The sequence below is a fragment of the Taudactylus pleione genome, unplaced genomic scaffold (genome assembly GCF_031769625.1).
Source record: "Taudactylus pleione unplaced genomic scaffold, aTauple2 ptg000546l, whole genome shotgun sequence".
NCBI classification, from domain to species: Eukaryota; Metazoa; Chordata; class Amphibia; order Anura; family Myobatrachidae; genus Taudactylus; species Taudactylus pleione.
The window spans coordinates 3,777,027-3,791,464 of record NW_028284948.1 but is presented as its reverse complement, the minus strand read 5'-3'; the positions used below and the strand labels follow the sequence as shown (position 1 = coordinate 3,791,464).

The 14,438-nt window shown below is 37.8% G+C and overlaps 1 protein-coding gene across 1 annotated transcript in view; it reads left to right on the top strand.

Annotated features, from left to right (window-relative positions):
- The first annotated feature begins 723 nt into the window (after positions 1 to 723).
- The window catches only part of COL11A1 (collagen type XI alpha 1 chain), a 224,649-nt gene continuing 210,934 nt past the window's right edge, over positions 724 to 14,438 (top strand). The window contains exon 1 of the mRNA XM_088451298.1: positions 724 to 1,141. Within this exon, the coding sequence (XP_088307424.1) occupies positions 1,027 to 1,141 (115 nt within the window). The 5' untranslated portion in view covers positions 724 to 1,026. The remainder of the gene's footprint in view (positions 1,142 to 14,438) is intronic.

The window sequence follows — 14,438 nt, the reverse complement described above, 5'->3', positions numbered from 1 at the left end:
TTTACACCTTCTTACAGCACCCCCAGAACCTTATTTCGCTAGTTTGCGAAGTTGTCCCCCCACTTTGTATACTATATATATATATATATATATATATATATATATATATATATATATATATATAGTATACCCAACACAACATGCAAAGTAGCATGTGTTTAAGTTCAGTATACATGAATCTAATTCTAAAAGATATGCTGTTTCCACACTTGTTACTTGAATAGAATGATAGCGTGTGTATCTGATACGTTAATGATCACGACCTGAAATCTGGGGCAAAATATATTACATTGCAAAGTAAAGTATATAGTGTAGGCAGGTCAGGGGACGTTTACTTTGTAACATATATCAGTGTAACTTTGTATCATTTAGTTTCCAACTTGCCAGAGCTCTGAAGTATTTGTATCACTTTCCAGAGCAAATAGAACCCCCGAGGGTTAAAGCTTATTTGCTAATAATACAAGAAGCGAGTGCAGCAGGCACAGGTTCTGATCAGGACGCTGCACAGGAGGCACCAGCAGCCTGGAGCTGTCACCCTCTCCTGCTACCCCTTCTATTCTCAAACCGCTGAATAAATAGAACTGGAGCCCATCTATTTTGGGAGGGTGGGAGATGGGGACGGACCAACCTGGAGAGTCTGGTCTTTGGGGAGGGTCTTGGATTTTTGGAAGCTGAATACTATTTGCTAGCAGGAGAAGGCTGGGGAATGCTAGGAGACCCAGCAGTGGGGTCTTAGCCCAGCCCTCTGACGGTGGGACTTTAGGAGGAGAGAGAGAGGTTTGCATTTTGATTAAAGCCCTCATACCTTCTTCAGTCTGCAGGCAGGGGACTGGGGAGTAACACATCTCAGCTGGGCAAAGGAGAAGAAAGGCCACCCCAAGCCCCCCTCCCCCTGTCAGACTTTGGGTCTCTTCCTCCTTATGGCTGTATAGTGATCACCTCCTGGGCTTTGGAAGGAGTTGGTGCTGTAGATTGAATCCTGAGTTCCTAATCATCTGGGGGGCTCCCAGTTTTTTGGAGTTGGAGATGGAGAGGTGGAACACAAGGTGGAAAACGAAAAGGAGGTTGTGGGATTCAACCCTTAGCTCCCTAATTCTCATCACTTTGACTTTCCTTCTCCAAGCTGCAGAAGTCAGAGGAGGTAAGAGCATAACTATGGGAGAGAGGGGTCCCCATCCCCCCAAAAAATCCCAGGAAGTATAACAGACCTGGAAAAAAGTTATTACCCTCATCAGGATATTCATCTACTGCAAGAGATCAACGCACCATGCCCGAGTGCATTCACTTTGCTGCTGTGCAGACTCAGTGCTTTCTATAGTCTTCATTCATTTTAGTCCTCATTCATTTGATGGGAGGATGTAGTCACCCCACAGTCCAGCACTTCAGCACTATGCGATGTGTAAAAGTCACTAAGGACAGAGGAAGGGGGTTTGGTAAATCAGACACACAGGTGACAGGCAGATTTACTATAGCACAGACTTGTGGAGTTGCTGTTCTCTTGTCATTGTGATGCACTCAGTCCTCTATAGCAGACGGAGGCTATAAGGTGACAGCACGATGCTGCACAGTCCTCCTGTCTCTAGTGAAGCTTATCCTAGCCTGGGAGATTGGAGGTAAAGGTGAAGGTTGTCTGTGAGACCTGTGGTCCGTTAGGTGTCTATGGACAGGGCTAGAAGGGTGGATTTTAGTTCTCTGCAATGATCCCTCTGTGTTAGGAATTCCTCCCCCAGGGGATGTCACATTCAGACACGTCTGTTAGAGGGGTGGGTCCAGACATACAGACCCCCCCTCCAGCTTCAGTGTGGACTGGAGACCCAGGCTGGGAGCACAGGATAATGGTGCAGCATCACTGGCTGCAGGAGATACCTAGCACTGCTGTCACTCTCTCTATAATCCTCTCAGTGATGCTACAACACTCATTTTTTCCCAGGGATGCTACAATAGCTTATTTTTCTGTCTGAAATGCTAGAGAATTTTAGTGAGGAGGTTCAGGCTTTGTGTAGGAGGCAGCTATAAAGCCAAATCATTGTATCTAGCAATGTTATGAATTTTCCATATGCTTAAAGGTTACATGAGGAGAAAGAGGGTTATGTGCAGAACAAAACTGAAAACCAATTACAGTAAGATCAGGAAAAAGGATCATGTGGCCCTCCAGCTATTCTGGCACTACTAATGTCAGAATGGCCTACCAGTCAGTTGAAGTACTATCTTGCTGGAACTTGCTGTTCTACTGCATCTAGAGTGCACAAGACGTCTTCAAACTAAGATAACAGGGAATATTTTAGTATATTTTTATATGAACTGGCTGAAATCATAAAAAAAAACTTACAGACTCTACATAAGCAAGCTGTGCATTATAGGTAGAATATTTAATACTCTTAATGATTGAAATGCAGTGACCTTATTGGAAATAGGGTAGGAGTACAAGACAGAGATACTGTACAGGTCCAACAGGGGTGAAAGTCAGAATGTAGACTAGGTAGTACTTCCACATTGCACTGTAGTCCGAATAAGTTATATAGCAATTAAGTATTTTACCTGGTTACATAAATACTGATGTGTTTTTGGTATAAGATGCAGGACCAATGGTGTGCAGTATAGGACACATTTGATTTAAAAGTAATACAGGTATATAACAGGATATATCAGGGTACTGTGTGCAAGTCTCTATACAGTAGTGGTGGTAGTGTGTTTTTCAGGAATGCATAGTTATACAGAAAGTACTGTAGTGTGCAGACTGCCTGCATTCTGCCCTCTATTGGTCTCACACATTCACCAATTGCTATAAAGGTGAACTGAGGATTCTTTATTCTGCAGAAAGGAAATAAAATCCTCTCAGATGATTACAGGCGAGGCAGATTAGCAATGCAACACTGTGTTTCCAGTGTTTCATATGAATGCAAAGAACAGTCTCAATTACAAATACTACTTACATGCAGGTTCGACATAGTTTGAAAGCTGCATAAAGAAAGTTGTCACAATTTTGTAAGCAACAAAAATATTTTTTCTGTGTATCTTTCATTCAAAAGTACTAAACTATGTTGTATTGTATTGAAATCTACTTGCATATATTATCCAGATGGCTAGTATATGGGGCTTAGAATGATTTTCATAAAATGCCATTTTAATGCCAATTTGTAAATTCTTATGCAGCAAGTCAGTTATTGCGCTCTCTTGCCTTTATACAAATAATTTTTTGGAATAACTGAGTGTTCCTGGATGAGAAGGCAAATATTTTCTTTATGTGTATGCTGGCTACCAAAAACAAATTTTTGGACTTTTTTCATATATAGCAGACGGTTAAATTAGATTTATATTTGGATAAACTTTCCTCTTATAACAAAGCTAGAAGCACTAATTTTTAAAACTTTGAGAAACTATAGATGTCACATAAATCTCAGGTTTTCCCATTTTCTAAAAACTCAAATATTTTTCTTTTACCTATTATAGACAGACAGACACTGTAATGCATCATTTCCTTTGTCTGTTACTTCTATGAATGTCCAGTGGTGGGCAGTGTAGATAATTATACGTTCTGAGTTAGTACAACAGACACAGTAGTGAAGAGACTGAAATAAAGACTTGCATTCTCTGTCATTAAATCAGTTTCCTACAGAAATGTTCACTTGTACATCAGTCTCAAAAAGGAGGAACTGCAGGAGTGCAATAAGATTTATTCTAAAAGTCAGTATATTAATGGGTACAAATCACTGATTTTCAATAAGTTGCTTTAGCCATGACAAAGCATCTTTAAATGTTATCCTTTTCTACATGATCTCAGTCTATTATACTATTATACTTACTAGCAATCAGATTTGGATTCTCCTTAATAAGGAGGGTTCCTTTGTTAACCATTTGGCTGCCAAACAGGCCTGCACCATGTGCTGCAGGCCCCCTGGCAAACCACATTTATTTTAACCATGGTTCTAATCATCAGCATTTGAAGATACTTTTTGATAGTTGTTGTTTTCTATTCTTTTCTTTTCAGAAGTAAAGTAGTTGCTAAATACATTTACAATATTATTTTTTTACTACATAAATCTAAAACAGTATACTTGACAAGTAGATGATGTTTCCATTCCACTAGTGTGTAATTCTATCCTTAAAGTGTTCTATAGGGTTGCTTATACTAAGGCCCCTTAGGATGTCAAACATGTGGAGACAAGAAGCAAATAACATTAAACATGCGACTTAGCTGAAGAAAAAAGTTAAAAAAGAGAAATACTGTTTTAAATATTTAAAATTATAAACAGAAAAAAACATGTAAGAGATCAATATCAGTGTAACAACCACACGGTTAAACAATAAACAACTGACATAAATGCTACCAAATGTGCATAATGCAGAAATGACACTTTATCTAGATAAAATTAAAGTATTGAGTGGTTTTATGCAACTGGAAGATTGAATATATAGACTCCAGATTAAAGAAGACAAACATTGTGATCTGTATAAAAAACATTATTTATATAAACTCTGTCTATTAAATATATGTACGTTTTTACTATTATTACAGGCTGACACTACACCCTTAAACAGTGAGGATTTAAAAAAAAGTGTTTTGTAGTCTTGCCAGAGTCTACTTGGAGTAGGAAAAAAAAAAGACACAGAAATGTAAAAAATTTAACCATGAAAAAAGAGCATACAATTGGCACTTTGTTTGGAGGTATGAATCGAACAAGAGTGAAACAAAATGATTAAATAAACTTCAGTGGGATGAGGAAAGGTTGGGAACTGGAAAGCTTGCTTTGAGTAGAGTCCCAGGGATCAGCAGGTGAAATGGTTTGAAGAGCAGGCACTCAGGGTTGCTTAAAAAAAAGCCCAGCAGGAACAGGGCCTGGCTTTCTCTGCTTGTCTCCCCTTTCATGGCCGTGGGGCGTGTTTAAAGCTCCTTGCACCTCTGACTTGTAGCTGACAGTGAAATATGAGTGCAATGTGGATTTTTAGAATGTCCCTTTGAGCTGAATTCTCAGTGAGATCCATTGATTCACTGGTATAGATAAAGCATTCCTCATTTCTACAGCAAGACCCTTCTTCCGTATACTGTTTGTGTACAATAGACAGTTACTAAGTAGCATGTGTAATTTACAGACTTTACAAGTTGATGAGAAATATTTTGGTGTCTTTTAGACCCTCACCAGACATTTCTCTTGAGTTGCAGTTGATTAGATTGCAGTGTGTTTAACATGTGGCCAGCTGGCCATCAGACTGAGACCCCCTTGAGGAAACCAGCTCCCTCCAGCCCTGACTGATTTCACACTAGTACAAATGTGTTTGTGTTAGGGAACAGAAAGGTTATTGCCAAATGTAAAGCAATTAGATGACACACATGTATGGTGTGAATTGTGAAGCTTTTACTCTATTGAGTAGCATAATTTCTGTCTTACCCTATGGAGTATATACAATAGGTCCTTATTTGGTGAAACCAACATAATTTTGGTTATATAGCTGCAAGATTTGAAGCATTGATTTCTCTTAAAGCGAACTATTTGGTTTTACCTTAACACAAATTGCTGCATTAAATTTAGCGGCTATGGGGGAGATATATCAGTCCTTGGAGAGAGATATAGTGAAGCGAAATAAAGTACCAACCAATCAGCTTTTAACTCATTTTATAGACTGTGTTTGAAAAATTACAGTTAGGAGCTGATTGGTTGGTACTTTATCTCTCTCCACTCTATCTTTTTCCATGGTTTGATAAATCTCCCCCTATATCACCAAAATTAAATCAGTTCCATCAAATCGGAACCTATTACATATACCCCCATATTGGCATTGGTTGAAAGCACTATGAAACTAGTGTGGCTCTCCCGTGATCCCAGGCCATGTCTGATTAAATCAATGTTGCTCTCTCATGATCCTTGGCACCGTTTACACCTGATTGGGCCAACAGTGCGCATAAACTGTGATCTACCGCTTACATCATTTTCAGAATCACCCTGTAAGGCAGAACCATTTGAGTGTATCATGGGAAGGGCCATATACATGTTTTGTGCCAGATCCTAATAAATAATGATGTCATACAAAAGAGTTTATGGAAATTCTCAGTAAGCTCAGATCAGAGCCAGTGAAAAGTAACACCTGGCCTACACTGACAGCTGGAGGTATTATTTGTGTATACGGATGTCATAGATAGCAGGCAAATATTTTAAATATCTAGATACTGTTTAAACTTATGCTCCAATATACAGTATTTTGTTTTATGAAAACTAGTAAGAGTACCATTGCTATTCCTACTCGCACATGCCTCCACTGAGTTATTCGCTGGCTATATTATATATAGCATAACTATTAAGGTTAAGATGGGTGGGTCTAAAGGAATATAATAAGCCCTCCACTGTAAATAAATAATAGTAATAGCCATGTTTAAACAGAAAGTATTATGTGTGTCTGCTACAAAAAGAGCATTATCCAACAAAGCCAAAAAATGAATTCTCATTTATGTAATCCTGGGCAGAGATAGGCACATCATTCTTTACTAGAACATAGGGTAGGGTAAAACAACAGTATGCAAGTAGAAAATATGGCTCTACTGTACATACATCATTATATCTGTGCTGTTAATGAATTGTTAAATTATAGCAGATATACGTATATACCTTCTGTCTGTATGTACAGACTGTTGCTGACTGTCTACTAGGATTGTAAGCCCTTTGGCTCATGAAACAGAAGATACAGAGTAAACATGTGGCCTGTCCTTCCCAAGTGTAAGAGCAAACAAACTGCTGCCAACACAGACAGGGTGTAAAAGTCCTTTTTAGGAGATTTAGGATCACATTATTAAGTATTTCAAGCAACAAATGCTTGCATATATGGTATTATAAAATATGATGGTTTCACTGGTATCCTGTAAGACCTTTTGCTATGGTGCACCCAGAAACACCTTTAATGCACAGCTGTGGTTATCATGAATTTGATGTTTGTTAGAATGATTTGTATTTTATAACAGGAAATTCTATTAAATGCTCATCATATTACAAAACTGGATAGAAGGAACACGTATATCATATGTATTATCATCAATTCTGCAACATAGAACACATGTATCCCTTATAACTGCAAAATGTTGATTTACCGAGCCTATATTCCGGTGATGGCATTATTTACAGCGTGTTTGTATAGTGGGAGGAGGAATAATGATAATACCATCTGCTTTGGAAGCTGCTGGATGTGGTACCCTGTAGTTTGTAATTTGAGAAGTTTGTATCCAGTACAGATGAATCAAAACCATATTAAAGAATTCACAAGATTCAACAACAAATCAATTGTTTGTAAAATCATTCACAGAAACCGTGAATACGTTATTTAGTTTTTGCTTGTGACTCTTATTACTGTTTTAAGCTTCAAGAGAAGAATTCGGTTACTAAGTAAATTGAGCCCAAAACCATCTGTAGCAAATATAAAATTGAACTATGGTGTATTATTAATATTCATATGAACCCTGACGTGAAAGAGTAGTTTTCCTCTTTAGCCTCCTACAATTATTGATCTGGATCAAAAAATTAACTTTGATAACTACAATATTGTATTCAATGAAAATTATTTACATTGGGAAAAGTTTAAAATATATAATCAAGTATTTTTTTTTCATAATGAAAAGATCATTGGGTCAGGAATTAGATCAAGCACATTTCCTTTTACACTACTTTAGCTGTTTCTGCTTGTGACAGATCACTAAGTATAACACCTAGACCCGCTAGTAGTGTTACCTGTTTTAAAGTTAGTAGCCTTTTCCTTATTACCATAAATGATTATGGTTGATTAAACTTTATTGGATATTTATGCATTCTATAATACCCTAGGACATCAGAAAGACTGCTAAAAAAACACTCCCTGGTACAATTTACCAATATCTAAATGCATTAGAATCAACTTCTTAATGGGAAATAAACACAAAAGTAATTTTAACCCTGACTATCCCATCCTGGACCTCCATGGGTTGGTGAGATTAGCACCTGGTTAGCTAAACTGTCAGAAGGAAAGAGTTACTCCTGTCCATCTAGCTTCTGTTTAATAATCTTACACAGTACTCTATCTGATAGTTAGATTTGCAGTATGATGAGGGCCCCAGTAGGAACATTTGGTAACAGAACATCAGATTGTATATGTCTGCAGTAGAACTTCATTCAACTAATTTGCTGCACTGCCCTCACCACACATACAAGCTATCTACATGCCTCTTGTTCTATATTCCTTCCCTTAGTTTATGGTCACTGTGTGTGTTACATGCATGGAACTAAATGCGTAATTTTGGCAGTGTGCAGCGTTCTACGCAAGTGTGTCCCCCTATATATACACTTGGTTTCATAGCTACCATCATTATCAGTGCACACTTGTACCAGCCCTATCTTTGGTGCAAAAGTTCCATCAGAAAATAGATATACTATATTACCACTTACACACAATTCTGTGTAGCCTGCAACTCCATTGACACACCTTCTCTGAACTTTGCCTACATGAGAACTTCCATTACAGCTCATCTATGCCCCTTGACTCTCAAGTGGAGATATGCCTGAGATGTGTATGGCTATGCATCACCTGTAGTTGCATATGTACAGTTCTGTAGCTTGCCCAGTGTAGACCACACAAGATAGGCTCAGCAAATGGTCCTGTGTTCAACCAACCCTATTATATTTCATAACATATGTAAAGTGGGAGAGTGAGAGCAAATTTCCAGGGACTGTAAAACTACCACTTTGCACCATTTTACCTGCCCCTAGTCTGTGCCCCTTGTTCTGTGTCCACGTATGATTTGTTACAATGACTGGTGCTGCAGGGGTTTGTGACATCTTATAAAAATTATGAAGACGATGGGGAAAATGTAATAGGCTGCGACTTGCAAATATTGGGGAGACCCCGGCGAGTGTAACCAATGTTTTAAAGTGGCAATCATTTAAAAGGCAAAACCAGGCTGGTCTTTCGTGTTACCTTTTAATTGATAATCAGGCAGACTCCCCGGGATTTCGCCAATACCTGTAAGTCCCACAACTATTACATTTCCCCCGGGTACACTATTATGTCTGAGGGCAGAGCATATATTTGTGAATAAATAGCTACCTAGAAGAACAAGTAATACAAAAAATAAAAAGCATACTTTATGTACTTTTACTATGACAGTTAAAATGTCATAAACCTAAAGAATTTTAAAGAGCATTTATTAAAGTTGCCACTTTTATACCTGTGAACACCCATTACCACTGATAGTATTCTTCTCTTGTCTCCCAACTTATTTTCTACTTACATTTGCCTGGAATTTGTTAGGCAATTGGTGATAAAAAAGCAATTAGTTCATTCATCTCATATCACAGCAATAGGGAAATAAGGGTAAAGAATGAAGTCTTCCAAGGCCTGAAACACTGTGACAAGGAAACAATCTTTCTCATTGATTTTAATTTACCACTCAGCCTTTCACAGCATCTGAGAACAATTTTTATTTTATTCTTTGCTAGAAAAACTTAAAATTAAACTATGGCCCAATGTAATAGGGTGAGAGTTCAGAAAATGTGAGAGTTTAGCAGTAACCTCTCACACTTTTTAAACTTGGCCAATGTAATAGAGTCTGAGAATATGTAAACTCTCATGATTTTAGACTCAAAAAAAAACTCTCTGGATCCAGATGTTTTCCCATTTTGAAGATAAAACTCGACCGATGTGAGAGGTTACTGCTAAACTTTCACATTTCTAAACTATCACCCCATTACATTTGGTACAAGGTCTTTGTGACACTATCCTGAAGAGACAGAGAACCACATAGATGTACTAACTGTAACTTTATCTCCACTGATGGAAACTCTGACTGCCTAGTTTAAATAACAGTGCAGATCCTTACATAGTATTACTGTCTATAAATATGTTTTATGTAAAAAAAAAATAATAATAAAATATATATATATATATATATATATATATATATATATAAAATATCAGTGGACTTTCTAGTAATGTAATTCTGAATATTACTGTATGCTATCATATGTCTACATCTAGTTACTGTATTGTGCATCTATTAGTGTAATCATGCAAATGACAGTGTATAAGGAAATTACAAGGTTGTTCTACTGGTAAATTATATATGCAGTCAGGCGTAGGCCTATGTCTTTGATATGTGTGTGGTATACTTAGTATATGTAAAGTCACTTCATCCAGATGCTCCTCTGTGATATGACTCACCTCAATAGAGCCCCCTCTTGTGGAAGAGGACTGCAGTAGCACACTTCCAAAACAGCTATTTTATGGGGAAAAAATTATGTCTTACTAAAAACATATGTGGTATTTTAATGAAGTGACTTGTGTACAGCTCCATATAAAAGATTGATTATTGTTGCATGTACTAGAAGTGAATTATTGGTGTAAAATTAAGGTAATTCAAAGTCTAGAACTGCTTATGTAACCAAGTACTGTAGTCAACACAAGGGTGTGGTATAAGAGATAGACAGTAATTAGTTAGACAATATCTAGATAGACACCAGATGTTAGACAGTTAATAGTTAGACAAGGTTAAAATTTCGACACAGACAAAAGTCAGACACACTAAAGTTAGACATGTAAAAAGTTTGAAAGGTACAAAAGTTCGACGATCAAAAGTTCGAAATGAAATTGGTCGGCACAAAAATGGTCGACAATTGCTTTTTAGTTTTTTAGCTCTAATCTTCACCCTAAACCTAACCCTCCCCTTGGTGCCTAACCCTAACCCTCCCCCCTGTTACCTAACCCTAACCCTCCCCCATGGTGCCTAACCCTAACCATCTGGGTAAGTGCCTAACCATAACCGTCCAGTAAGTGCCTAACCCTAAACCTAACCCTAATCTTATAAAAAGAAGAAAAATAAATTTGTCAACAATTTTTGTTTTTTAGCCCTAATCTTCACCCTAACCATAACCCTCCCCATTGTTCCTAACCCTAACCCTCCCTCCTGATGCCTAACCCTAACCATCTGGGTAATTGCCTAACCTTAACCGTGGGGGTAAGTGCCTAACCCTAACCCTCCAGTAACTGCCTAACCCTAACACTAAACCTAACCTTAATCCTAAAAAAATAAATAAAATAAATCTGACGACCATTTTTGTGTCAATCATTTTTATGTTGAACTTTTGACCCTGTCGACCTTTTGTACCTGTCGAACTCTTTACATGTCTAACTTTAGTGTGTCTGACTTTTGTCTGTGCCGAACTTTTATCCTTGTCTAAATATTAACTGTCTAACATCTGGTGTCTATCTAGACATAATATCTAACTAATTACTGTCATCTATAGTCCGGAACCCGTCAACACAAATGCTAGGAAATGAATCCATTTATCTATAACAAGTCATTTGTACTATTGGCCAGGCCATACTCTTCCCACCATATTGTTGAAGGTCTTATTTAATTAATATACAGTTTCCTCCATGAATACAAATGTGCGTGGATTAATGCCAGATAGCAGGATCAGAAGAAACATATGTTAGACAGCACAGTAGAGAGACAATTAATGTGCTTGGTATCTAGCCAAGTAGGAAAGTAAGAATGTAAATGGAAATACAGGCTGGTAGATGATGTGGAGAATATGAATGTGTCACATTCTCACCCAGACAGACAACAGTTTATCCAAATATCACGATGAGAAGCACTATATATGCAGATTGTTCTGCCGGTTCATTGAGCCACAGCATTGGGTAGATTAAGAAAGATACAATATGGAATATCCAATCATGCAATATGATGTGCAAAACATAACTATGCTTAGAACTTAGCCAAGTACTGTAATGACAAGTTAATAACAATGAATATTTAGACAGGTACTGGGATAAGGGTAATATGAGTCAGTGTCTGACTTAAGACAAGTAACAAGATAAGAACATGAGCTGATTATGCCAGATGATACACCAGACACTAGCTGTAAATCTAAATTAGACAGGAGAGATGTAGAGCAGCCCCCTGCTGGATGGTATGCTCAGACTTTTTAGTTCAATAGCTGCTGTATAGACACAGGGTAATGATGATGCCTATGAATATGTGTGGGTGTAACCGTTATGCGATATAGGTTAAGAATATGGAAATTTACATTATTTAATCTGAATTACTTTTTTTAAAAATGTTTTTCTGCATTCCATAGTAAATTTTGAATTATCAGGACAATCTATTTTTTTGTGAATTTATTTATTTATTACCAGTTATTTATATAGCGCACACATATTCCGCAGCACTTTACAGAGAATATTTGGCCATTCACACCAGTCCCTGCCCAGGGGAGCTTACAATCTATATTCCCTACCACATGTACACACACAAACACACTAGGGTTTATTTTTTGTTAGGAGCCAATTAACCTACCAGTATATTTTTGGAGTGTGGGAGGAAACCAGAGCACCCAGAGAAAACCCACGCAAGCACAGGGAGAATATACAAACTCATTTAAGACATGCTGTAACATTTAAAGGGACAATATCATCAAAGCTGTATAATTCGTATTTATATTTTAATGTAGATTAATAAAGTATGGAATCTAGGTATCTTTTCTATAGATTATATTCTGCACAAAAGTTTTCCATTTATTTGTTGAAATGAATGTTCCTACGGGATGGAGTTCAGGGATGTTCCTCCCATGAGATGTTCTGAAAACCTTGTCTCATGCAGTGCCTTCATATATGAGTGGCAGCAGCAAAGTCCTCAGCTGGCCTCCTCTCCCAGACATGCCACCCACACTCTGGTTAAAGAAAGCAGAGATGAGTGACACAAGTCACCTGCGCTCCTTCCTGCAATCACTTACACGGTGACTACAGTAGGGGCAGGAGACAAAGTTTTCTTGCACTCCTGTGCCCACTCCAGTCACAGAGCAGATGTATCATTACTAAAATATATAAATATTATTATTATTATTATTATTATTATTAAATGCTGTAAAACCTCTGAAAACTGCAGTTTTCCTCAATACATATGGATCTCCATATGTGTTAAAAAGGTATGCAACTGATATCTGAGATAACTGCTGATGCCCCATGGTACAGCAAGCCACATAAAATTCTATGTGGTTGCGGTGTGTCCATATTCATCAAGTTCCGCAAACTGTAACTGTCTGGAGCCAGAGCCTGATAGACAATACTATCTATAGATGGTGTTGTCTATAGAAGCCAATAGACGTCTTGTCATATGAAGTCCCTGGAAAGAGATCCGTAGAAACCATCTCTGTCCCCAAACACGCTTCATAAACCCGCAAGCCAATAGAACAACTTTCCTGGCAGGTAAGTAATGATACATACCTGCGTTAAAAAAAAATATATTGTATGCATGCAAATAGGGGTAAGCTGTATTGCAATTTATGTTATAAATACAGTGCTTGCTGTTGCTGTATGGTAATCATGAAATCAATTAATGCAGAGAGCAGCTGGTGACTGGAGTGTGGGAGTTAGAGTAGCAGAGCCATTACATATGACATCTTTGGTGGCAAAAGTGTTGAAGCACCCTAAATACAGTTGCATTTTTCTTTGTAGATTAACCCTATCAGGCTCAATATTCTGTCAGTTTCCTATATCTTGGAATCTAAAATGTTCACTGCAATTTTTTATGACTAATTAGATCACAAAAATTCCTCAGTCATCACAAAAGTGAATATTTTCATGGAATAATTAGTGCTTCATGATATGTTTATATGTATATAATGCTGTTACTCACCAATGTATATATTCCTTGCACTGACTTTCTTTGCAGAGCAAATTAATGTTTTAATAAATGAGGGAGCCCAGTAGCCCTCCTGTATCTATTTACCGGAAGCGCCATATTTCCAGCAATATTTGCAAAAAATTGGCATAGTGCCAGTCTTTGTTATCGTCTGTGCCATCTAAACTCATCTCCAGAAAGATAGCACCAATGGCACTACAATTACAATGGTAGTGTCCATTGGCGGCTCCAGAGGTGGAGTTGCAGCTCAGTCCAAAATTCAAATAGGGGAGCTACACCAACTGCCCTTCCAAACTCTGCCAAACATCGCTGACCGGGACTCAATGGCAGTTGGTGTGCCTCCCCTATTTAATTTTTGGACTGTGCTGCAGCCCCAGCCCTGGAACCGCCACTGGTAGTGTCTGTTCAGAGTGCAGAGCATGTGTGGGCCTGTGTGCTCAGCACACCCTGAACCCACTTTAGATACACCTCTATGTGCACACTAAAAACCTGCAGATATTTTATTTTTATGAATAAGTAAAATAGAGAGGCATATACAAAATATGGAGGTAGCAGTAGCACAAGCACAGTTAATAGACTAAAAAGTAAACATTAGACTTTCTTCTTAGAGAAGCATCTTGTGGCGCCCAGCTTCATTCATGGCATGATGAATATAGTCTGACTACATCTTTGATAGAGCTCTTTGAAAACACTGTCAGTACACATAGACCATTTTTAAATTACAGGAAAGACCTTAACCGCAGCATTTATTAATTTTGGCACTCACAACTTTTTCTTAAACTTT